We start from the raw sequence: 25,582 nt of genomic DNA on the forward strand, positions 1-25,582 counted from the left end.
TGCGGAACGCTGCGGGCGGGCAAATTCCCTTCGTCTCCGCCGCCATCAGTCCACCAGCGAATAACAACCCACAGACGGCCAGACGATGGATATTCGGCATTCTATCTGAAAAGAGGTCATGTAAGAGCTATCTACTCCTTTTTGTTTCATATTTGCCATTCTGGTCCTTACACTGTGCCTCTTCTTCTCCTTTTGGGCTGCCATCTCTTATCGGTGGTGTCTTGTTCGCATCTTTTACTGTTCGAGGTCGAGCGCGATGCTATCATATTGAAATAGCCAGGCCCTTACGTTGAAGCCTTGCAGATTCGCCGCAGCTGATTACATCGACAGTTGGATAGAGAGCCGAAACAGACACGTTTTGGAAGCTCAACATCATGTCTTCTCTCGGAGGAATGCTCCAGCAAGTCAAGCTTGAAAAGCTTCTGCCAGGTGTAGCATTGCTGTTCCTCACTGCTTTCTATTCCCCTGTCTTTCTCTTGACACTGTCTCCGGTTTTTGGCTCTGCGCCTTCCCATATCTTTCACGGGTATGGAGTAGCTGTCAGTGCCGCTGCTGGCTGGTTCTTGAAGGACGTGATCCATCGGCTGTCTGGTCGCAGAGCAGTATATTTGGTCCCTGTTCTCGCATTCTGGGTACCGACCATCCAGTACTTCATGTTTCACCAGAGCTCATCTTTCGGGAATCCAACTGGCCCGCTAATTATTGATATATTTACCTTTTACCCTCTGGTACTCCTTTCTGTGGCTTGCGCCGGGAAACTTTTTCAGGCGGGCGTGAACATGAGCCAGCATGGAGACCTTATGACAGAGCATATTCCCCTTCTCGGATCCTATATTATCTACTCCGCAGGAGAATATTTCTCAAAAGCGTTTATCTCGAAGAGTATTGGCTTGGCCTTCTTTCTGAGCCGTGGCGGCCTTCAATTACTAATTGCGAGCTTGTATTCGGCTACCATCCCATCTAAATGGCTTGTATTAGCGCTTCCATCTATTCTCTTCTCTCTCACGTCTAATGTGCACATGCCCTTCGGCCGCACAACTGCCGCTTTGAACTCTGCTATTCAAGTGGAAGGTTATGAGCTTCTCGCTAGACAGGATTCTTCCACCGGGTACATATCTGTTTTGGAGAACTTGGAAGATGGCTTCCGAGTGATGCGGTGTGACCATAGTCTTCTTGGTGGTCAATGGACAAAGATGCCGCGCAATTACCATCCCGAGGTCAAGGACCCCATCTATGCTGTGTTTGCTATGCTCGAAGCCATCCGTTTGATCGAAACCGACCACGGCGAGGCGCGCGTGGACGCCAACAGCAAGGCTCTCGTCATGTAAGGAACCATATCACGACGCCAATCTGTGGGGGCAAGGCAGTCAGCTAACTGGACTTTCTTAGTGGACTCGGGGTAGGCACCACCCCCGCTGCCTTGATTACGCACGGCATCGAGACCACAATCGTGGAGATTGATCCGGTTGTGCATAAATTCGCCACGGAATACTTCCATCTACCCTCCAATCACATTGCGGCTATTGAAGACGCTACAGTATTTGTGAAGCGTGCCCAGGAATCCCCAAATCCTGCTCAATATGACTACATTGTCCACGATGTCTTCACTGGCGGGGCGGAGCCAGTCGAGCTCTTCACAATCGAATTCATCAAGGGTCTATATGACCTATTGAAAGACGATGGTGTTATTGCCATTGTAAGACCCGCCCCTCCATTACCAACTCCGTCACCTCATGACTGACGATATCTACAGAACTACGCCGGCGATATCTCACTTTACCCAGCCGCACTCACGGTGCGCACAATCAAGGCAGTCTTCCCGTCGTGCCGAATCTTCCGCGAAGACGCAGCCGCGGATGCCAAATTCGATTTCACCAACATGGTGATCTTTTGCAAGAAGAGCAACACACCCCTTCGCTTCAGGGATCCAGTCAAAGCCGATTTTCTGGGAAGCAAGTCTCGTCAACACTACCTTGTGCCCAAGCACGAGGTGGACCCAGCCCAATTCGATACGGTTGAGAAGGGCGGAAGACGTGTTCTGGTTGCAAAGGAAACGGGCCGTCTTCATAAGTACCAGGATCGTGGTGCAATTGCCCATTGGGAGATCATGAGGACAGTCATGCCGGATGCGGTCTGGGAGAATTGGTAAGAAGATTTACATACGTGTATGTATTACTATCGATCTTCTGAAAAGTCAATTGCTTGCACAGCTTTGTTGTGAAGAAAAGATTGTCCGACGTATTTCAAAAAGCTCCGGCTCATCCTCATGTTCATGAAAGTACGCGACGTATCATGAGCTTGAAAAAAGTCGGAAAGACATTGCCAATTCCTTTGCAGCTAGGCGTCACGAAAAACTGTACCTCGCAGATTTTCCTGAGACAACCCAACAGTATCACTATTGGTGGTCATATTATGATATCATTCGGTTGGATAGAATATAGCTCCGCAGATAGACAAAGGGAATATGTGCTAGTCAGATATGTCCCCCAGCTCTTAAGACTCCTAATCCACCGTAACAGGCTATTCTGGTATCGAAAACAAAGAGCGTCGCCAAGCCGATATGCTCGATCCTTGGAGTATGTACTGGACGGGAACGATAAAAGTACAATTAAAAGGGTCGCTCAACTCAACTCGCCGGTATTTCAAGCCGACGGACTTCCGCGCGGACTCGTTCCAGGTTTCTTGACCAAGCCTGCAAAGAAATTCGCCAGCGCTTGATTGTGTGCCTTTTCGTCCCCCGGTGACGAAACAACCTCTTTTCTCTGGACTCGGCTAGCCTCTCTCTCCTTGGAACGATTAGCAAAAGGTCTGAAGCACATCTTCGTTCAAATTAATTCGGTAGCTTACTTTGAGTTTCCGCAGCATGTCGTCAGCGTCGACCTGGATACCTCCCATGTTGAATTGCACCGGCCCAATGTGCTCGTTAACCCGACCGTTATCTTCCAAAGGCGACATTTCAAGTTGAGGCACTTGTTTCGTGGCACGATCCTTCTCATCTTCCTGCTTCAGCTGCTCCAAGACATCTAATTGTTTGGCAAGGAAGCTCTGCATGTCCAGCGTCTCCACTTCAATCTTATTCGCGCTATTTTGGCTTCCGGCATGCGCCATCGCGGTATTGCGCTTCGGATCTGTGATCGTTTGTTCGAATATTGTCACAGCGCTGGTCCCGTCTTCGGCTCCCATTGCGCTGTCGTCCTGAGGTTGATCGACTGTTCCAGTGAGTGGCTCGGGAGGGTCCTGGATTTCAATTGACCAAGCAGTTGATACACCTTCCATATCAAAACCCTCTCTGATGATTCGAATCTTGCCCCATGAATCCCAATTCGGAGGCACCAAAATCTTGTCTCTATCAATCACATTGTGCTTAAGCGATTGTCGCTTCAGCAACGAATGTATCCCAAGGGACGAGTGTATCAAGCTCTGAAGGGAGTTTGCGAGGAACGGGGTGGTATATATTAACGATGCGCCATCTGCTGGCAGTTAGCACAACTTCTCGAGAGCATTTAGGCGAATGGACACACTCACGTTTCAGAAGAATGGTCCTCATAAACTGAAGGATGAAGTCAAACTCCTCTTCACGCCATCCGTGATCCTTCTCCAGTTTCTCGATCTTATCCGCCTGTTTAAGTAGCGATCAGCCCGGTGTTCTCCGTTCACCATGGTATAGTATCACATACTCCTTGACAAACCACACACATGGGGATCCCAAGCCCCTCATCCCATTCACCAGGGCCGAGCGGTATCGTCACTGGTCCTCCGGAGCTGGCCAATCCTTGCGCTCCGGAATCCATGCCCCTTTTTCGGTCCTTCCATTCGGTCATGATCTCTTCCATTACAATCTTTGTCTCATCGTCAAGGGAGATGAGAACATGTCGCAACAAACGAACCCATTCCCGCAATCTCCGAACCCATGTCCAGGGGTCCGACCAGTCGAGTAGGATTACGACTAAAGTTTCTGGGACTGATTGAGGAGTTAAGAGTGGCTTGAGGAGCGGTGCAAAGGACAAGGACGGTTCGGAAAGTAGATATGCAGAGACCCGAGCCAAGGTATCTGAGGCGAAAACGACTGGTTAGCCCATCATCATCACAAAAGCCCGATCGATGGTAGCAGTGTGGGGTAAAGACTGAAGAGAGGCCGAATTACCTTCCTGGTCGGCATCCAGGACGTCATGATATGTGTATCCTAATGCAAATTGATTGGCGACTGGCGGCAACCTTCCCCTACGCTTCTCGCTGATCAAAGTAGGATCCGAAGCGTCCACGGATAGTGTCTCTATAAACTCCCTCTGTGATTCGGGTGTTCCTCCTGCAGTGAATTTGTTGATCAGCAAGCCGGTTCTTAACTTCAACTACAACCAAGAGATTATAGAAAACAAATTAGAAGACTGCGCACCTAATATCAAAAGATTCTTCTCAGGCAAGCGCTTTCCATTTGCGACACTGTCCAGCATGGACGACCAGATGTTTTTCTTGGGGCCATCTTTACTTGACGGTCGACTATTATTTCCAGACATTATGTCCAAGATCGACCCTGCTCAACCTGTGCTGACCATTCCAACTAGTTGAGGTCTTTATCAGAGCTCCGACCTGCTTAACGCGTCGATATTGAGGTCTTGCGCACGCGGAAGGGAAAGAGGCGGACAGTGTCAGGGGATGTTCAATCTTGATGCTGTAGCTTGTATTCCTGCCCGCAAATCGACGGATGAATCGAACTTGAGAGTAAGAGATATAGTCAACAGGTTAAGTCCAGAAATGACCAGTTCTAATAGTAAATAGAAGTTCTCCTTTAGAGCAAATGAAAGTCAAACTGCTTAGATGTAAACAATGTTTCATAATATTATGAGTTTCCCGCTCCGTCTTTGCGGGTGGGACCTTGCGCGGAGCCCACCCGTGATACCATGACCTAGGAGCTTTTGCGCTACCTCGTTATCTTCACGTTTCCCAAAGAGTAGATACAACAACCTCTCAACTACGAAGGTCGACTATGAACGCTATTCGTCAAACTCAAGCGCTCAACAAGCGCGAACTTGAAAATGCAGTGTACGTTCTTTATATTCTGAATCTTACAGCTTCACCTTACTGACGTGATTGAAATTTCCTAGCCCACCTGAAGCTTCCTGGCACGCAGATTATCGGGATACGGCATATATTTACATCGGGGGCCTGCCATTCGATCTCTCAGAAGGCGACATTATAACAATATTTTCACAGTACGGAGAGCCAGTACATGTGGATTTGATACGGGACAAAGAAACCGGGAAGAGTCGAGGGTTCGCGTTCCTGAAATATGAGGACCAGCGCAGTACAGACTTGGCTGTAGATAATTTGACCGGGGCGACAGTCTTGGGCAGGGTGCTTCGAGTGGACCATGCGAGATACAAGAAACGTGACAACGAAGAAGACGAGGATAACGTTGCGAAACTAATGGGCGAGACTACTGGTCGGAACGCAAGGGATGAGGATACTGATGACGAAGGAAGACGCAAGAAGCGAAGGTCCAGTGAATCCAGAGAGGATGAGGCGCGGAGTAGGCCCCTGCTCAAGGAAGAGAGAGAACTTCAGGAGTTGATGATGAACCATGACGACGAGGACCCTATGAAAGAATATCTCATTGAAGAGAAGAAGGAGGAAGTCGCGCGAGCTCTTGAACGGTTGAACAAGGAGAAAAGGCATTCTCGCAGGCGAGATTCAAGTCGGGAGCGATCGAGCCGCCATCACCGCCATCGTCATCACCGTCACCGAGATGAGGATCGATCTCGTTCTCGGGAACGGAGGCATCGCCGTGACCGGTCATTATCCAGAGAGGAGCGTGCCCACAGAGACAGATCGTTATCGCGGAGAGAAAAATCTCACAAGGAGAGATCGCCTGTGCGCTCCCGATCCCCAGTACCACGAAGGGATCGTGAAAGAGACGATCGTCGACGTTGATAAGGATCAAATGGTCAATGCGCCTGCCCGTTTCCTAGTGATAAAAGAGGAATATCGAAGCAGGCATCAACTTGCAGTAGAACGAACTTCAAACCGCTTCCTCGGAACTCCTGATTGGGGCTAGTCAGCGTACAAAACGTCCTGCGCATCTTCATCGATGCAAGAACGAAATCGGCGTGGTCAACTCTATCAATACTTCCCATATTGTTCGAATGAAATCGCTGGAACAGGAACAAGTTTTCGAGGAATGACAGTTTCAACTATTACATTACCAGGTGCTTATCTTCTATATTGTGCATCAATTTCAACCCGTGATATCAATGCAGGGAGAAAGGAGCGGCCTCAACCGGCCCCGAGATATCGTTTCCAACCCTCTCTCACGCAATGCCGCTTCCCATTATCCCCTTCGCGAATCACAAATTTCTCCCATCGCCCATCTCGGCCAGAGCCTACCACAAGTATGGTCCGATCGTCGGGCCAGCCTAGGACGCCTTTTGACGGTCGTGCAAACGATGTTCCTAAAGGGGGAACGTAGAGTGACCCTGGCGGCGATTCTTCGCCAATCTCGAAATGCGCACTCGCGAAAGAATATACGTCAGAGAACACTCGCGGGAGCAAGGGAATCTTGCCTAAGATTCCCCATTTCTGGTTTGTCGCTTCCTCCAACGGCGAGGAAGGTGACTGGCTTCGGCGGGCCTGATTTCGTGGATGGGGGATATCGAACAGATGGAGTGTAGACTTATCCGACGTGACAGCTAATATATTGTTCGAAGGTGAAATCGCAAGTGAGAAGATCACCGCATGGTCAACTCCTCGTCGCAGTTCAGCCATCTTTGTGCAGTTGCTCGTAGAAAAGACTCGTATCAATGTACCCTGACAGTAACAGGTCAACCATGTATAGACTTCGTCACAGAAGGGGGCGATTATAGTACCGCTTCACTCGCTGTTGCCAGCACTTCACCGTCGGGACTTAACGCCATGGCACGCAACGGCGTACTATGAGCAGGTATGATGCTGACATTTCCCGTTTCCAGCTCGACGATCTGCACCTGCCCTGGAGATCTCCCTGGAAAAGCGAGTAACTTCTGCCCTAGGCATGCCAGACCGATCGGGTTGTCGGTCGTTTCGAAAACCGAGAGCTTCTGTGGAGGATTGGAAAAAGCGAAAATGTGTATACTATTCAATAAAGCCACAACGATTCGCGATTTCGACAAACGGACACCAAGGACGGACGTACGGAACTCGAGTGTTATGACTGCTTTTTGTTTCGCATCGTCCCAGATCACCAACTGCAAAGAGTCTCACGATTCAGCTTCACCAAAATAGGCAAGCCGTCCAAGATCGAAAGCTGCGCACCTTGTTCTGAGGAAATTTGGGATTTCTTCCTCCACCAACAATAGCCAGGTAGTTTGACTGGCCTAGCATTACCACTACGCCTATTCCAGCATTGAAATCTGCATTGTCATGAAGAAAAGAAAAGTTAGAAACGGAGCAATCTTCAGGGGAGGATGGTACGTACCCCGTGATACTTTTAGCTCACATGGATTCGCATTGAAGACTGTGGTTGATCGATCAAAATTTAGCTGTGCTGGCTTTGCGACGCAAATCTTCCCAATGCTTTTGATGACTGGGAGCCAACTCTTACCACAAAATCCGGTATCCAAGCCAACAGAAAAGCAGCTATTGTCACTATTAAAGCTAGCAGAAAGAGAATATGGCCCCACGGACTCATCGATAACCTGTCGAGTATCCATAGTGATAGGCGATGACAGGAGCCATTAAGGAGAACCTCTAGGTACTAGGTAATACTCGGGAGGATGGGAATCACTGTCGATGGAACAATATTTGCTACTGCGCGCTGAATGAAGAACAGACAAGAGTAACGCCAGGAGAATACTGTCAACTCAGGAACGCCTCGATGTTGAATGAAGCATTTTGGATCGGACCTTGTGATGAGGCCGCCGGGCTAAGGCCTCGGAGCAATGACGAAACGTTTCAAGCTCCCCCAGACACAAAGCGGAGGACTAACAGTAGATACGGAGTAGTGCCTGAGGAATCCGCAGTTGGCGGTTATCATCACATGATCAACTACTGCTAATATCTAAGGATGTTCTCGTTCAAATTTGGAGCATGTACTTAAGCGACTACCAGTAAGAACAGGGTCTTTGTGCTAGCGTTTGGTGTCACATACAATGTCGAGCTCGTCTCATCACTAGGTCCGATAATGAAACTCTCAACAAGCACCGCAGGTATCCTCGCCTCTCACGCATGAGCCGTCGACATCAGTTTTTTCAGTCGGGTACTCGACACAAGTGTAGAGCTAGGCTACCTCTAGAAACCGGTGTTATTCTGCCATACCGGCCAGGGGTAGAGAAGATGATGCTTTGCTAGGAATCCTTTCAAAGCGTCCATGACCTGCTTTGACTGATTGTTTCAGAATGGATAAGATTGTTCATACAGTTGAGCCACCTCAGCCAGCTTCTGTTGGCAGAAACTCTGGAACGAATCCCGAGTTTGATCCTGTATATGGGTACTTCGATTTATGATCAGTCTTAATGAGGTATCCATTGTTTTCAAGCTCAGCATGGTGCCGTGTCCGTGTTTGCCTCAGGCAAGAACAAAAGGATTCAGACAGTACGGGATAAGAAACCTTAGGCTTGGACTTTTGATACAATAAATTACTAAGGTATACGCTGCATAGAGCCAGATAGACCCACCACCGCACTGTATCAACCCCTGAATTGATGGATCTTTGAGCGCCGCTGCGCATTACCTAGGTAGGTATCTCTTTTACATGATCTAGTTCAATAATAAAATGACATTTTAGAGATAATAAGTTACTGTTTAAATCGCTGCTGCAGAGAAAGGTGCTCCCTACTCATCCACCTCGTTCTCATCAACTGGGGTAGGTCTGCGCTTTCAATCTGGAGAAGCAAAAACCAGGATAGGCATAGTAAATTACCAGTCGAGGTTAGAAAAAAACAATCAGGTACCGCATGGGGAGGGGTGCTTAGGCTTTTTGGCTGCGAGTTAAAATGGTAGGCATGTACCATACTGTAAGATCCCCCGTATTTGCGTACCGTGGAAACATCGATACGGTACCTGGACCTTCCCCCTAAACTAGCTACAGTCAAGTCTCCAACTGGTCTGTTGCTCACTCCATTCGATCTCAGGAGAGACACAACAGCATCCATCCATCTTTACCTCACTAACTTCCCCGGTTCCCTACTTTGGCTTCATAACCTGAGTCTCTGGAGCTGCCATTCGCTTTCCCCCTCTTTCTCTTCAATCTCACCTGGACTCTTGTCTTTTTGCTCGAGTTCCCTCCCTTATCCCTTAGCCCACCATGTCGTCGGCTCTCAACGCGGTATGTTGTTTGCTTCCCCTTTCTGGCCTCTTTGCTTAGGAACATAATCCCGCCACTTCTTCATCCATTCCGCACAATTGTTCCGATTGGAGTCCAGTTACTACGACTCATATACCTGTGTCTCTGTTGCCTTACTATGAAGATCATAATCTGACATTCCACATAAGATTCGTCGCAAGAAAAATGTCAAGAAGGGTATCCAGTTCTGCTTGATGGTCTGTGGTGCTAGCGGAACCGGTATGATTCGAAGTCGTCTACCTGGCCACTGTTCCCCATACTGACCTGGTATCTCCTTTGCACAGGACGTACAACCTTTGTCAACACCCTCTGCGGAAAGAAAGTCCTCGAGAGCAAGGATGCCGACGATGCTGCCAGCGCTCACATTGAGGAAGGTGTCCGTATCAAGCCTGTCACAGTCGGTAAGTTGCCATCATTTCTTACCTAGAAGAAGAACCGGCACTGATTTCATAAATTCAAAGAACTCGAATTAGACGACGAAGGCACCCGAATTTCCCTCACCATCGTTGATACCCCCGGTTTTGGTGACCAGATTGACAATGAAGCCAGGCATGTAGAAACCAGTTCCGCATGTGCGCCTCAAGACTGACTGTTCTTCAGCTTTGGTGAAATCGTCGGATACCTCGAACGCCAATATGACGATATTCTTGCCGAAGAATCGCGAATCAAGCGTAACCCTCGGTTCAGGGACAACCGTGTCCACGTCCTCCTCTACTTTATCACACCCACAGGTCATGGCTTGCGCGAGTTGGATATCGAACTGATGAAGCGTCTTTCTCCTCGTGTCAATGTCATCCCCGTTATCGGAAAAGCCGATTCCCTCACCCCTGCCGAACTCGCCGAGTCCAAGAAGCTCATCATGGAGGATATTGAGCACTACCGCATCCCTGTGTACAATTTCCCCTACGACATTGAGGAGGATGATGAAGATACAGTCGAAGAGAACGCTGAGCTGCGTGGGCTTATGCCATTCGCGATTGTCGGCTCTGAAGATTTCGTTGAGATTGATGGACGGAAAGTGCGGGCCCGGCAGTATCCCTGGGGTGTTGTGGAGGTTGAGAATCCCAGACACTCCGACTTCTTGGCTATCAGAAGCGCTCTGCTTCACAGCCATCTCGCAGATTTGAAGGAGATCACCCACGACTTCCTCTACGAGAACTACCGTACCGAGAAGCTGAGCAAGAGCGTGGACGGTGCTGCTGCGTATGTTGCTCCTCTAATCTGTTTTGGTTCTGTTGTTATTCTTCTACATGATACTAATTCTCAGTTACAGTGGTCACGATTCCTCTATGAACCCCGAAGACCTTGCATCTCAATCAGTCCGCCTCAAGGAGGAGCAACTCCGTCGCGAGGAAGAGAAGCTTCGCGAGATCGAGCTCAAGGTGCAGCGTGAAATCGCCGAGAAACGCCAGGAATTGTTGGCCCGCGAAAGCCAACTCAGGGAGATCGAAGCCCGCATGGCACGTGAGGCCAGTCAGAACCAAATGGCCCTTCAGCCCGAGGCTGCCAACGGAGACGCTTAAATTCCTTATTTACATTGTCGAAGGCTGTTCTGTCAAAGCGGGACACAGTTTTGCAGGCTCGAACCGTCTGTGCTAACCTAATGGAACTTGTGGCACAGCGGGTTGTAACTGTTCATGGGTTGATATTGACCGTCTATTCACGTTAATAGCTTCGTCTTGCTGAGGGAGGACCAAGAAAAATGCAGCGCTTCATTTCTCGATGACCGACACCATTCCCTTATATGATAGAGCGGTATCTAAGACCAAGAGATGGTATCTGGGTGTTGCTTCCAACATTTGTTTTTCTCTTATTTACCTCGGGCCTTATATTTCTTCTCATTCCACTGGAGATTTCGGCGATCTTCAGAATCCATGTTGCAATGCCCGGTGTCCGGAATAGCTTTTTCTAATCTTTTACAGTTGCTGCTTGTAACGCTGACTCCAATACCTTTCTTAGCTCAGTTCTCCCTTCTCCTTTGTCTTTTTTGTCAACCGACACCTGTCCCATCTCAGCAGCGCCGCAAGATTCCCTCTGTTGTCGTTTCATCCTTTGTGTGCTCATAGCTTATGTCTGGTCTCTACTATCATTCTATGTTCAAGTTGAATAGTAGTATATGAGGAAGAAAAAGTACATTCTCTGCTATGTCCTGCGTAGTAGGATTGCAACCCATGCACATGTCTGTTTTGCCGGTCAAGATTTCCAAAACGACGAGCCATTTCTGCCAACATGTAAGGCCAAGAGAAAAATTTAAGGCCGGAGATCGACTAGAATGATTGTTATTTAATGATCCGGGGGTCCAGCGCCAGCTTCCCCCCACGATTAATTGAGCTAAAATTCTCGAGACAGCACATCGAGGTGTAGGAAGACAACCGGAATCGAACAAAAAGCGGGAGAATTTATATGTAGTAAAGAGAAGATGAAAGAATATAAGAGCAATGGAAAAGGGAACCGACACAGATGAAGTAAAAAGCGGTAGAAAAGGGAAGAAATTTGAAGAGACCAAAAAGCAAGTGGTATTTGCGCTTCATTGTACACAGGGGAAGTAAGCAGATGCTGACCTGACACAGAATAATTGATCAAATCAGCAACACAAAACATTAAGATCTGCGAGCTGAGCGATATCCCTTGAAAAATTCGGGGGAGTCAACAGCTGCTGAAAAGGAAGAGTCAAATGCCTCGTGTATGATAAGACGACTTTCTACGGGAAAGAGAAACATGTAATGGCATCGAAGGACAAGGGTTCTCCTTTTGTTTGCACCAGCCATTCAAGCGCCTCATTGTTGTTGCTGGGGCTTGTTCCAGAAATCCAAACTGGCTACTACATCCTCGCCTCCTTCGTCTTCGTAGGCGTACAGAATCTGAGACGGTATTAGCTATCCATTCAGTGGGATGATAATGTTTGAAATCTGAACACACCTCTCTTGTAGAAGAATGCAACATCCGAATGTTCTTTCCAGTCATGATGTGTATCAGCTCACTCGTCTCAATGTGCCGGATTTCGATGAAATTTGGCTCAAAGGCAAGGATATAAGGGTAGGATAGGGCAAACGCATTGGGGTTGCCCTCCCAGGAGATCTTCCAATCCGGGCGAGCTCGCCACCCGTTTCGGTTCACGAAGAACGAGAAATCGCTGTAGTTGAGCAAGAACTCGCCGTTCATTCGCTCAATATGAATCGGCTTCACGTTCTCCTTGCGTGCGACAAAATCAAGCGAGGTATCAGCCTGATCCAGAAGGGACTGCGTCTCAGTAGTCTCAAGACTGACTACCTCAAAACCACGAGCGCATCCCACACAAAGAGTCGAGCGGAGGAAATGAATGGACGATGACTCTGCCGGTATGTAATATTCCTAAAGCGAAGTAATGAGTTAACAGCGCAAATGTAATAGTGCAGCAGAATATACAAACCTTGAAGGGCTTCAGAGTGTCCTGACCGCTCTGGAACATCTTGCTCACGGCAGATTTCTTCTTGCCCTTTGCCAGGTTGTCCATGGGCTCGTAAACCTTGATAGTCGATGACAGAGCGGATGTCTTGACAGAGCACACCAAATGGCGTCCAAGCCCAATTCCCGCTTTGAAGAAGTTCGCGTGACCTTGGATCTTCTTCGGCCGCTTTGCCACCGAATTTTGACCCTCCGCAAGCTCGAGCGCCTCCATCGGATAGGACGAGAGTGTTTTGTTCGCTAGCACCAGGAGTAGTTGGTACTCCTCCAAGGTGTCGATTTGAGTGACCTGGCTAGCATCCAGCACCCGTCTCGGCTTCGCAGACTTATCCTTGGGCCAACGCTCCGAGATGAAAATGCCACTATCAGTGCCATACACCAACTTCCTGCCACCATCTGCCAAGAAAAGTTTAGCAAAATCTGCACAAAGCCTATTGCGCAAGAGGATAGTATCGGGAGTGGAAACGTACCAACAGGGACAAGGCAATTCACGCGGTTTGCAGATGTGAAAAAATTCGAACACAAAACCGTCTTGTTGTAGAAGTTACTATTCCGTTCTCTGAGCTTTCTTTGTTGCTCTTCGACCATCTCAATGAATTTCCTTCTTTGTGTTGGCGACGTGGCATAGAGTGTCTGCTCGTAGCCACCCTTGCCTAGATGCCGAAAAGTTATGGGCAACCCCTCTTTAGTGCTGGGAGGATTGGCGGCAGGCTTGTTGGAGAGCAAGCTGGACGACGGTCTCTTGGGGACTCCAACCTTGGGAATCACTTCGTCCATCTGTGCGATAACCAACAGTTCGAGAGGGATTGGTTTCCGGTAGACACGATACTCTTCGCGCTTGTTGACGACTTTGATTCTCACAAGCAATACTGCATGGTCGAAGAGATACGCAGTTACTTCGGAACTATCTGTTGGAGCTTTCCTGAACGCCATCTTAGTGAGCATTTGACGATTCTCCTCAGTCAACTTCAGGTCGACGTAATCGCCGGGGTTAAACTTCAGGGCTGAATTCAGCTGCACGAGGTTGAAATGGTTCTCGGCCCTTCCGCTCTCCGCGTTAACACGCGACAAGAAATCTTTGATGAGTTTGATGGCTTTGGGAATATCTTCTTTGTCCGGATTACCATCCTTCGTGTTTTTCACAACCTGTTCGAGAAGCAACGGATACCTTGCCAGACGAGTGGTGGGCTTGGTCAAGTAGCCGTTTAATTCCAGCTTCCGCGACTCCTTGAGCCGTTCAGTCTCTTCGACGAATCTTGCAAAAGCAGGGTTGGATGCCTTCTCCTTCTCAAACTCATATTTACCATAGAGCTGGTTGGCACCATACTTGATGAAAGGATCAAAGTTGGGTACATGCTGGAGGAATATGTCACCGACAGTCTTCACCACAGGGCTTTCCTTTTGTCTGGCGTTGAGGGCTTCACACAAAGCACCATTAACTTTCAGGACTTCCAAGCAATTGCCGAACACGGTACGGATAAATTTCTCGCGCCGATGCTCCGGGATGGGGGATTGGTTTGCGTTGCCGGCCGCACGCAAAGGTCTCATCCAGAAATCTCTCAGGTACTCCAGATCCTTGACAAAATCACGTTCTGTGTACATGATCTCGAAGATGATTTCCTGGCGCTTCTTTTCGCGATCGTCGATACTGTCAGAAACTTCCTTGGGAACCATATTAATCCAGAGTTTCTGATTATCATTGTCATCATCGCCGTGAAGGCTGGCCTTCGAGGCGGACGTGCGTAGACCTGGTTGCGGCTTGAGATTCAATCTTGCCTGTTGTTCCAGCCTTCTTGGACACGCAATAGAATAGCACAGACTATCGCGCGTGCAGGTGGGAGAGTAACATTCTGTCAAAAGCGTAAAAACTCCATTGACCTCGGAACTCGGCGCCTCTTCTCCCATGGTTTCCTTGAATTGATAGATTTCCCCCGGAGCGTCTCGAAGTCGATGATCGTACGTCACATCGTGGAAAAACTTTTGCGCATCGAGCGCTCGCCCCAGAAGAAGAGCAAGATTACGATCATTTGTCTTGATGATGTGAGCAATAAGATCCACAGCCTCAGCGCCAGAAAACGCATTTTGATAAGACAAGCCGTTCTTCTGTCGTTCTCCAAGCGGGATTCTCTCACGAAAGACGTCAGCGACCCGTGAGAGTAGGGCGGGATACACTAGTGGGACCTTGCTCCGGCGGGAATTGTTGGAAACTAAAGTTGTCTGATTGCTGGGTCTGTGCGTCATCTGGCTTTGCATGCTCATGGTCCGATCTGGTACGATGGTCGACGCCATAGACATAGCGCGGGAATTTGTTGACCCATCACTTGGCGGTCGCGGTCTCCCGTTTACACTCTGAGCGCTTGCAGGCTCTTCTTCGAACTGATGTGTCGGGGGTTGACTTGGGCCAGATGGCTGCCTCCTTGTAGGGATCACCCGACCTGTCTGCGTGGTGTGAGAATGGTCGCGATCCATGGAGTAGGATGTCAGCGACATTGCGCGTTCATTCGCATGCCTCACTGGCACAACGCGTCCTTGATCAGTTACCGGAGTTGTCGAGCTATACGGTTGTTGACGAAAAGCGCTTGCAGAAGTGTGATTGAAACTGCTGGGTGGCGGTTGTTGATACGTCGGCGGGCCACCCATTCGCGCCATTGACCTTGATCTGTATGCATCCGAATTCAGGGCTGGGGGAGGCATAGGCCGACTGTATCCCTTGGCATCTGGATACTGTGGGCCAGGAGCGGGTCTCGAATCTAAACGTTGGGGTTGAGGATAGACATAACGTCCGGGATATGGTCGTGGAGGATTGTGGGAAGATTGTTGAGCCATGGCTGCGGGTCCCGGGTATGCTTGATAGTGTCCGTTCGGAGCTGCCGGTGTGTAACCATTCAATCCCTGACGAGCCGGCTGCGGGGGTGGCCTTTGCATTTGAGGATGTGGCACATGCGATGACATTGTGTGGGCGCGATCTTGCGAAAACTGGGGCGTCTGCGAGTTCATTGTCTGGGAGCGTCCAGGTGGCGGTGCCCCGCCGAATATCTCTGAGAATGCAGCGTCGCGCTGGAAAGAGGAGGCATGTCCATAAGGCCGGTAGTTCCGGCCCTGCTGGCCACCGAGATCGGCCATCCTATCCCTTTATGTTATTTTCCGCTTCTACCTCTGAAGTTGTCTGGCTGGTGGAGATGAGCCAGACGCGGAGAAGATTCGATAGGGGGATGCGAAAACGGTCGTATAAAACGTTCAAAGCGTCAGAAGGTGATCGTTTTAAGTCGGGGAGGAGCAGGGAGCTGATGTCGTTGGATTACTCCAGAAGCGAGAGTTCGCCGGCCAAGCGAAAAAGAGAGTGAAATTAAAAGCAAGCAAGAGAGGGAGAAAAAGTCTTGACACAAGGCTTCCCTCGGACTCTCATTCCTTAATCCGAGTTTGCCCTGTCACAGATTCGAGCCTGGAAAAGGTCTTGAGTGATGTGTTAACGATCGAAATGCGCCAGGAGCCTTGAGCGCAACCGCAAGCTAGAGCCCCCGCTAATCATAACCTCAGCATTCTCTCTCGGACTAGCCGATCTACCGATGTGAGCCGACTCCTTGGTGGGGGCAAAATTCAAAAGCACCAGGCCCTAAACCGGAAGGGATCTCAAGATAGCGAGCGGGAGTGCGTGAGAAAGGAGGGGCGAAGGTCGTTAGGGAGGAGCAGTAGTTACAGAAGAGAAGGAAGAGGAGGAGGTAAGAGGTGGTCGTAGTACGTGCCGTCGTTGATCGATGTTGCAACGATAATAATAGCCAAGAGATACAACAGAGCAATGTATCGACGACGGGGGCAGGTTGATGAAGAACGGGACCGTCTCGAGATGGAAAAGCACGGGGGGGTTCAATGTTAGTTGGGTTGAGGAACAGGCACATGTCGCCCTTTACCCGGAGTGGCTAAGCCCGGGCGGTGGTGGCTCTGCGGCGATACGAATTAGTTAGATACATTACACCTTGAACTACGGTGGCCCGCAGCGAACAACTTGGTCAACCCTCGGTCTACTGGGAGATAGCTAGTTCGACACTACTGCTACTGCTTAACCTACTGTCGGCCGTCACTCGCCTCAGGAAGTACATATCGGGCTATCTACTTTTGTTTGCTCTTTTTTATCTGGTCGCATTCTTCTTTTACACCGGTCTTGATTGAGCTCGAAGCTCTACCTTGGTCCCGTTTTCTTGCCCCTTTCCACTCTGTTCTGACGGTTCGTCATCACAAAGATACTCAAAATGGCGGAAAGCGAGCTGGCTCCCAAATTCGCGCCATTTTTTTCCTTTGTAAGTATTCCAATAGAAACCTTGCGTTGGGATTGCTTCGGTCATAGGAACATCTGCTGACTGGAGATCGCAGGCGGGAATCGCATCTGCAGTGAGTTCACCATAGCTACAAGTCGTTCCTCTACGCTGTACTAACAACCTCTCGAAGATGATATTCGGGTGTACGTCTTGATTCGATCATGTATGAGATGGTATAAGATGGGATGAGACACTCACAACGTTACAGCAATGGGAGCGGCATATGGAACGGCAAAGTCTGGGATTGGTATCTCTGGTGTAGGAACATTTCGGCCGGATTTGATCATGAAGGTTTGCAGTTTTCACCCCGCGAGTTCCAGAAAATTATTTCAAGTAGATGTCCTAATTTCTTGACATAGTCCTTGATCCCAGTCGTCATGTCGGGTATCATCGCAGTCTACGGTTTGGTCATTGCAGTTCTCATCGCAGGAGACATGGCACCGCCTCCAACACAGAACATGAGCTTGTACACGTAGGTCACGCCACATCGAAGAGTCGTTGATGGTTCTGTTATTGATGTCTGAGACCAGAGGATTCATGCACCTTGCATCCGGATTATCGGTTGGCCTCGCGGGCGTGGCCGCCGGATATACTATCGGCATCGTTGGTGATGCGGTGAGCAACTTAGCAACAGTGCTTGTTTCTAACTTTGATGCTAACATTTTCTTGAGGGTGTTCGTGCTTACATGCAGCAGTCCCGAGTCTATGTCGGGATGATCCTTATCCTCATTTTTGGCGAAGTCCTCGGCCTTTATGGGTTTGTCTTCCCGCCTGTGCAACAAAGACATATCATTACTAACTGCTATCAGCTTAATTGTCGGTCTCATTCTCAACTCGAAGAGCAAATAAATCCTTCTCCTCCTCCGCGCTTCACACCGAATCCTTAATGATGTGCTTGCAACCCGAAGTACGTCCAGATCGATGTGCACAACTGCGCTGGTACCTCATGGTGTATATAACTGCGTAGCCAAATGCATGAGTTTCTTGGCTATGGTAAAGGCGCCGCGGTGTCTCCTTGTGGCAAGGGACAATATCTGCGCGGGTGATCTACTGGAAGCTTGTCCGTACGACTCCTCAGGGCCATTTTGTACTAGCTCCTACTTCACATTCCTGGACATGAAGATATATCTCGCACTTCTATGTTTGGCCTCCAAAATAACAATGTATATTCAGAGATAGCATCAGATGTAAGTCATAAAACCGATGCACTGCAACCGGGATCTGTCCGATCACGCTAGTGGTGCATGCCGAGTCCTTGACAGGCTGCCCCGCCAGTCGGTAACGTCAGAGCCTTGGTGCTCCGTGAACGCCGCCATGGACCATTGCTACTTGGTTCCGCGGCCAGAAGAGACGAACTTCAGCAAAAGCTCTTGCCTCCCATGAAAGATTGATCAAGGCTTGGCTTGCTTAATTGGAAATTTTCGCTGGTCATTTAACGATTGATCTTCCCATTTCTGCCTGCTTCGGCCAGTAGCCTTCGAAATTTGCAAATTCGTCACAACAACAGCTCCTGCGGCGTTTCTTTTTCTACCCCCCACATCCGTTCCCCGCTGTCCTCGAGACATGATCTCTTGCCATCCCAATGGCTACAGGAAAGGCCGAGCCTTCGACACATAGTGAGATTCAGAGCTCCTCTCCGTCATCCAGAGGGGTAGACACTCCCTTGGAAAACGTTCATGAAAGAGAAAAGCAGATGGTTGCGTCCTTCCGACCCCCTCATCAGAGATCGGTGAATCCTTTCGTCATTAAAGATCGGCCGGAGGAAAAGCAGCTGGGGATATCAACTCAAAGCCTTTGTGTTAATGATTTTACGCTAATCAAAACGCTTGGTACTGGTAAGTCTCGACGCAAGTGGCGAGGTCTGCAGTGTGCGATGTTGACACTGCTGGGGTGCATCCAGGTACCTTTGCTCGAGTGTGGCTGGCGAAATTCAAAGACGAAACGATCCGACGGGACAATGTGTACGCGCTAAAGGTGTTACGCAAAGCAGATGGTGAGGATGCATGTGAAAGCTTCTATCCGCATCTTTGGCCGGGCTGACGGGCGAGATATTCTGGGATTACAGTGATCAAGTTGAAGCAAGTGGAGCATGTGCGCAATGAGCGGAAAGCACTTGCTGCGGTTGCCGGTCACCCTTTTATCACGACTCTGATCGCGACATTTTCCGATGAACAGAGCCTATATATGCTGGTATGCAAGCCACCGCGTCTTGTGAAGAACGGACCTTACCATGCCCTGCATTCTGCTGGACCTCGTCGCCGTCGTATTTTATTGGTATCCTCGTCTGACCTTCTTTCTACTAGCTGGACTACTGCCCCGGAGGTGAGATTTTCAGCTATCTTCGCCGTGCGCGGCGATTTAACGAAAATACTTCGAGATTCTATGCCGCCGAGATCACGCTAACGATCGAGTACCTTCATGACGTTGAGGGCGTCGTTTACCGTGATCTGAAACCAGAAAACATACTCCTGGACGCTGACGGGCATATAAAGCTCGTTGACTTCGGATTCGCGAAGCAGATCAACGATCGCGAGACATACACGTTATGCGGCACTCCGGAATACCTCGCTCCTGAGGTCATCCACAACAGCGGGCATGGCCTCGCGGTAGACTGGTGGGCTCTGGGGATCCTCATCTATGAGTTTTTGGTTGGGCAGCCCCCGTTCTGGGATCAGAACCCAATGCGCATCTACGAACAGATCGTTGAGGGCCGCTTGCGTTTTCCTCCAAACATGTCGCCCGCAGCCCAGAACATCATATCATGTCTTTGCAAGACCAATCCGAGTGAGCGGCTTGGACACATATCAGGTGGCTCTGCGAGAGTCAAAGCGCACCCTTTCTTTGAGGATATCAATTGGGATGACTTGTTCCACCGGCGCATGAAAGGGCCCATCATCCCCCGAGTTGACCATCCCGCAGATACCGGAAACTTTGAGGACTATCCCGACGTAGACGTGAGGGGTCAGGCCATTTACACCGACGACATGAAGAAGAAATACGAAGCTTTGTTCAGCGATTTCTAAGACGGCGATCTCAACTCGGGACACCGGTCCCTTCCCTCTGATACGCATTCAACATGAGAATCATTGTAAAAAGTCTGGATCTCCGCCACGACCTTTACGCTGATACGGAACGCTCCTGCCACGACGTTACGAATTTTTGTATTATCGTTCTGCAACAGTCCATAAGGCCTACAGCCGCCCACCACCATACAACTATATATAAAGAGACAGCAGTCTTCAGCTCTCGATTGGCATGTCAAGGTTATTGATGACGAATAATCCGTCCTTTTCATTCCTTTTCTTCTCTGCATGTGTCATGATGTACAATGCAATCTGCCATCATTGTCTATATAATATATATCTCGTGTCCCTCTCATTGGGACTTTGTCCAATTGGTCTGCGTGTCTACTTGCCGCATCATCTGGTCTATATTTTCTGATTTCTAGAATGTAATACCCACAGGCTCATGAAGGCGGGATGGGTGAAGAATTCAACATAAACTGGGCGGTTTGAATATATAGCTACAGCTACTTGCAGCATCTTGTGCATGCAACCATTCGTCTACTTATCTCTACCATTTAATGCCCACGGAAATACAGGGACAATTCGCTCATTCTTCTGATTACATAGTCTATTTGATATACTGTACATGCAACGTATGCTTTGTTCATGAATAGTAGAGGATCGATCAGGCAGTGAGCTTGCTGACCGAAATGAATCACGGGTGGCCAATGTTATGCCGTCACCCAGTGGAATTAAATACAGTAAGGAGAGTGCCACCGAATACTTCCTTTCTTCTCCTTATTCTACGTGGAACACAGATGCGGCGCGTCAAAGTGACAGGCAGCGCTGTGGTTTTGACTCGGTTGTAGAAACCCATGCCACGCCTCTAGGGCGAATCTGTACTTTCTAAGGCTGACATGCACGCATCCGAAATGGTAAGATTCCACAACCGCGCCGGATTGGGAGCTCTTGAGTGACAGCTCGTCATTGAGAGTAGGCTCATTAAGGTGCTGTTGATTGAAAGCACTGTGTCCAGATATGTTCAGTGGACTCGGTCTTGGTAGGTATCGAAGTGACACCGGGACCCGCGCAGGGTAAGTAGGCTTCCTGACGCTTCAGTTCGAGCTTCGCTCGGACTCAGGAGCCGGGGTGTAGTTCCGCTTGTCCACAGGCCTGACAAGTCTCAGGTAAGGGTGGTTGCAACCAATGACATGATGATGCCGTACAGCCGATGTTTAGAGAGCCGGGTCTGTCTTCCATGATCCTGATGAATAAGGTCAGTTAAGCTTGTCTCTAGTGCAGCAGCATGTAAGAAAAAACGTACCACTAAAGTCGTGTTTCACAAACGCCATGGGGTCATCCAGATCGCCCGCTCCCATCTGGCCAACACCAGGACTGAAACTGGTAATTGGCAGGACCACAACGTCACCGACTTTTTTATACTCCCGTTGGTTGGTGAAATCTTCGTATGTGACGTTGTGAGTCGACCCCGGTTCGATGCTGAAGTATTCCGGGTTGTTGAAATATCTAAACACAGCGTCCGTCCATGCGGCGGGCCCAGTGAACTCCACGATAGTCTTATCCATCTTTCCTTCCTTGAGGATTCCCTTTTTCTTCATTCGCAGCGCCTCCTCGGTGATGTATGCGACAATATCGCGGAGGATCGGGTGCCCAGGCTTTGCCTGGATGGTCCACTGACAAAATTGGACCCGGCGCGAATACCAGTCGTGCCAGTCAGGCCGGTCGGGGTCGGCCTCTATTCCGATCACGAAACCGACCGTGGCGAGATCCAGCTCCCCAGGCAGCCAGTCGGCGGCGGGCTTGAGCGCGTAGGTATCGATGTCACTGTAGATGCCTCCACGCGCCAGCAGAATCAAGTACCGAAAGAAATCAGCCTTCAGGACGGGCAGGGGCATCGAATCGTATGCCTCGAACACTTCCGGGACCGAGCCGTAGAGGTACTTGATGAGATGCCGCTGAGTGTCGTCCGGGATCACTTCGTGGACAAACCCCGGGTGTAGTTCTGTCCAACTCGCTTCAGCGGGCCGAAGGTCTTCAGAAAACCACATGGATGCTGGTGTGTACTTCCATGTCTGCCAGATGTACGCGGGGAATCTGCTTTCGAGATCGTAGGGGAATTGGTACCGGAGCCGTTCGCGCAAGGGCGCAGTGGACGGTGGCTTCAACGGCTGCTGTTGTATAACCTGTTTCTGACTCGTAAGATGTTCATCTGCTGCTTGACTGGTGTCGTGCGCAGTGGTTTCCGTGTTGAGAACGGCAGGTTCGGCGGATGGTGAGGGTTGTGCGGATCGAAGGAGGACGACGAATGTAATCAGAAGGACGGCCGCAATTAGAGACTTCCTGAAGGTGAGCATTGTTGCGCGAAAAAAATCCCAGTAGCGCGACGGGAATCGATTGGATAGATGAGTTGTGAAGATAGATCTAGATTTCCTCCAGGGGTCGCCACGAGCTTCTCCACAGGCTCCGCAAACGATCAATGCAGGAGCTGAGTATTCGGATAGGGAGGAGAGGAAAGATCCGGGATCAACTCAATTCAGTGCCGGCCAGACATATCTGCGCCTATTATAGGACAGTATGAAGTATTGTGCGAGGGGGCTTGCGCGATCAGAATCGGTACACTCGGAGACAACGGGAGTGGAAGAGAGTCCCGAAGAATTCGTCACTCCCAGGGATGAATGAGGTCAGTAACAGCAACGAGCAAACACACAGAGAGTTGAACACAATGTACAACTAAGCAGAAGAATATGTGCAGATCAATGAAGAAGGGAAAATAAGGGAAAAAGGGAGAGAACGGAAGCTTTGAGAAAATAATATGGACTAGGAGGAAAAACTGGTGGAGCCGTGTAAGTAGGACGGCCGTTAAAAACTGGTGGCGGCCGACTTTTGGCGTGGAATAGGCCGATAAGGATCAGAGGATGACGACGATAGGCTCGGGGAGTACGTGTATTAGTGTATTGGCTGTAGTGGTAGCTTAATTGGATTAAGTCTTCCCTTGTACCACTCCAATTTGTACTTTTACAGCACACAAAACTCAAGAATTGAAGAAATACGGAGTACACGGCCTTATATGCTCTCTTTTCTGGTCAACTATACAGCATTACCGCAATGGGAAGCGGATCGACTCCCCGGGCCAAAATTGCTCCCCTGCCATGACCCGATGATGTCGGTCTCATGGATCGGCAGGAGATAACGTCCTGAAGGAACTTCATGATAAGGAATTGTATAGAAAGGATGAAATCCTGATTGAAGGGGTTGTATTCTGCCTGGGGTCGGGGTGACTTTGGTATGGCGTTGGCCGTTTCCGGCGATGATCAGCTTCCGTAGCTACGTAGACTCTGCCTTCTTCTTTGAAGATTGCAGGCTCCACCGTCTACGGAGCGTTCTGGATCTTGAAATCGAACTGGACGCTTCATGACTCAGGTAGTTAGGTTACCTTTTGATCTTTCAGTCTGATTCTGTTCGTTTCTCAGCCATCAGGTGGCGCACTGAAGTATTCCTGTATGCGATGGTAGTGATGCTTATGGGTATTTCTCAGTTCTCCCAAGCCGCGTCATTGCGATGCAGATTGACAGGGGGAGTACCTCTGCGCTAATCTGCAGAAACGACTTGGCGTGTTAGCATGCGTTTAGTTAGTCAATTTGTTTGCAGGTGATTGGACAAAATACATAGTACTCGAGGAACACGAGGATGTCCTTAGAGTCTTGAAGTCAGTGGTTGAAATGCGACGATCCCCGGTTTCAAGTAGACTACGGATCCTTGTATAGATTTCAGGCAGGTTTCAAAGGGGCATCTAATCATAACTTGCCAGAATCAATTGTTCATTCAATTGTTTCACGTGCAGGGGTTGTCCCATCATGGATGAGTTGCAGCGAGCTCCTCCGACTGGAATGCGGGGCCAGCAAACACATATTTAGAAGCCCAGATGCTGATACGTCATACGAGCAGATGATTATACGATTTGTACCGCTCTGCGGAAGAAAGTCAAGAGTTGATATCTCAACTCATTATTTGGTAACTCTTACTGTGTCCGTTGTTGAGCACTGAGCACCAGCATTCATCACTGAGACGGTGGACACGTGTAGCCGGACCAGATGTTGTTTGACTTGATCCTGTCATAGAAAGGCCAGTGTAACTGTTACCACTAACAACCATGGATTGACCTCTTGACGCAGGAACAATCCAGTCCGAATACTACATCTTAGTCTCTGGAAGGTAGCCTACGTTGTTCACATCATACTGCGGAGTGAGCAGTGCCTTTGGTTTCTAAGAAATCCTACGTCGATGAGCGTATTCGGCGATTATTCTTCTCGACCAAGATAATCGGTTCCACTTACTCCGTCTTATCTTAGATTTGGCGTGAACTTCTTGCTCTTTCTAGATTGAATAGACTATGAGATGTACAAGGTAGGTAAGGAAGACAAATAATGATTGATAGCAACAACTGCTAAATCTTAACCACAATTGTGAAACGCAAACATAGGACGGCTTTTAAGCGGAGAGGGAGTGTAAGACATTTTTCATTATTATTTTACCCCTAGATCACATCCTCCTCAAACAACTCCGCCAAAGTCTAGAGTATCTTTCCCCAGATGGGATGGAAGCTTGTTGCATCTGCATCCGTCTCATTGTTCCGTGGCCTTAAAAGCATACTTACCTTTCATCCTCAGCGCTTCACTGTGACAATACATGATGGATAGGAACGGCATGCAAGTCAATATCAGAAAGGCCAGTCTATATCTTACCTGGTGGCTCTACAGCAAGTCATTAAGTGTTCAACAGAGAAAAGCTGGCATAGCAGAAGATGGCGACAGCTGTAAGAATGAAAGCTGCCATGGTGTAGGATTCCATCAGTCACCCCCGAAGTTGACGAGCGCAAACTATCGAAGGTGACGCCGAAGGATCGCCGTATTGGTACGGAGTTAGCATAGTGAGGTTCTTCGGCTTCTGGCGGAACATCCAAGGCCACCATGACGACCTGGGAATGGCCCAGGAAATCTGTCTTTCATAAAGCAGGTTTTCAGGCATTGCAGGACGATAGCTGCATATCCCAGATCAAAAAATTATAGAAAAGTGGACCATTAGACTTACTTGTCTGAAGGTTAGCAAAGCAAGGAGAGGGTGTGCTAACCAAGGGACAGCATCCTGCCGGGAGAATTGTGAGTCCAAGCGCAAAGAAGAAAGACCAACTATAGAGACCTCTGTACGACGTTGATAACTGAAATGAGCTTATTAGTAGACACGGAGCATGCTGGAGACATGAATATAACACTGGAACATACACAAGGTCATGATTATTATATCAGACTATTGCTGGAACTACACTAGTTTATGGATAGTCTATCCGCAAGAGCGTCGCCATAAAAATGGCTCAGAATCGCCAAGATCGGCTGCTGTTTACGAGGTCGCTATGGTTCATAGCTGTCATGGCTTTGGGTCAGCTAGGAATACTAGATGTCGGTTTTGAAGGACTCGTGGGCATCAAGAAA

General features: G+C 49.1%; 8 protein-coding genes across 8 annotated transcripts; 4 read left to right on the top strand and 4 right to left on the bottom strand.

The window, feature by feature from the left end:
- Positions 1–374: 374 nt before the first annotated feature.
- Positions 375–2,149, top strand: ALT_6677 (spermidine synthase; the record flags this gene model as incomplete). Its single annotated transcript, XM_033563198.2, has 3 exons — positions 375–1,324; positions 1,390–1,696; positions 1,754–2,149. The coding sequence occupies 3 exons, from the start codon at positions 375–377 to the stop codon at positions 2,147–2,149; spliced, it is 1,653 nt and encodes a 550-aa protein (XP_033419089.2).
- A 493-nt stretch (positions 2,150–2,642) lies between these two features.
- ALT_6678 (dynein family protein) lies at positions 2,643–4,514 on the bottom strand (the record flags this gene model as incomplete). Its single annotated transcript, XM_089600115.1, has 6 exons — positions 2,643–2,786; positions 2,848–3,470; positions 3,526–3,619; positions 3,678–4,066; positions 4,145–4,306; positions 4,394–4,514. 6 exons carry the CDS (start codon positions 4,512–4,514, stop codon positions 2,643–2,645), a joined length of 1,533 nt encoding a protein of 510 aa, XP_089455577.1.
- Positions 4,515–4,984: 470 nt separating this feature from the next.
- Positions 4,985–6,052, top strand: ALT_6679 (IST3 family RNA-binding protein; the record flags this gene model as incomplete). Its single annotated transcript, XM_089600116.1, has 3 exons — positions 4,985–5,040; positions 5,103–5,651; positions 5,701–6,052. 3 exons carry the CDS (start codon positions 4,985–4,987, stop codon positions 6,050–6,052), a joined length of 957 nt encoding a protein of 318 aa, XP_089455578.1.
- A 218-nt stretch (positions 6,053–6,270) lies between these two features.
- Positions 6,271–7,353, bottom strand: ALT_6680 (phosphatidylinositol-3,5-bisphosphate binding protein HSV2; the record flags this gene model as incomplete). The annotated part of the gene is made up of 3 exons (XM_033563195.2): positions 6,271–6,801; positions 6,861–7,217; positions 7,285–7,353. The coding sequence occupies 3 exons, from the start codon at positions 7,351–7,353 to the stop codon at positions 6,271–6,273; spliced, it is 957 nt and encodes a 318-aa protein (XP_033419086.2).
- A 4,737-nt stretch (positions 7,354–12,090) lies between these two features.
- On the bottom strand, positions 12,091–15,880 carry rom2 (putative Rho guanyl nucleotide exchange factor (Rom2); the record flags this gene model as incomplete). The annotated part of the gene is made up of 4 exons (XM_033563193.1): positions 12,091–12,174; positions 12,233–12,664; positions 12,723–13,153; positions 13,228–15,880. The coding sequence occupies 4 exons, from the start codon at positions 15,878–15,880 to the stop codon at positions 12,091–12,093; spliced, it is 3,600 nt and encodes a 1,199-aa protein (XP_033419084.1).
- A 1,124-nt stretch (positions 15,881–17,004) lies between these two features.
- On the top strand, positions 17,005–17,919 carry ALT_6682 (V-type proton ATPase proteolipid subunit; the record flags this gene model as incomplete). Its single annotated transcript, XM_033563192.1, has 8 exons — positions 17,005–17,052; positions 17,126–17,143; positions 17,201–17,213; positions 17,279–17,361; positions 17,430–17,542; positions 17,601–17,685; positions 17,742–17,827; positions 17,880–17,919. 8 exons carry the CDS (start codon positions 17,005–17,007, stop codon positions 17,917–17,919), a joined length of 486 nt encoding a protein of 161 aa, XP_033419083.1.
- A 733-nt stretch (positions 17,920–18,652) lies between these two features.
- ALT_6683 (cAMP-dependent protein kinase) lies at positions 18,653–20,093 on the top strand (the record flags this gene model as incomplete). The annotated part of the gene is made up of 4 exons (XM_033563191.1): positions 18,653–18,905; positions 18,971–19,063; positions 19,136–19,260; positions 19,374–20,093. 4 exons carry the CDS (start codon positions 18,653–18,655, stop codon positions 20,091–20,093), a joined length of 1,191 nt encoding a protein of 396 aa, XP_033419082.1.
- A 1,217-nt stretch (positions 20,094–21,310) lies between these two features.
- Positions 21,311–22,450, bottom strand: ALT_6684 (glycosyltransferase family 32 protein; the record flags this gene model as incomplete). The annotated part of the gene is made up of 2 exons (XM_033563190.2): positions 21,311–21,339; positions 21,400–22,450. The coding sequence occupies 2 exons, from the start codon at positions 22,448–22,450 to the stop codon at positions 21,311–21,313; spliced, it is 1,080 nt and encodes a 359-aa protein (XP_033419081.1).
- Positions 22,451–25,582: the final 3,132 nt, after the last annotated feature.

This window comes from Aspergillus lentulus, assembly GCF_001445615.1.
Source record: "Aspergillus lentulus DNA, contig: Alt12, strain: IFM 54703, whole genome shotgun sequence".
Classification (NCBI taxonomy): Eukaryota; Fungi; Ascomycota; class Eurotiomycetes; order Eurotiales; family Aspergillaceae; genus Aspergillus; species Aspergillus lentulus.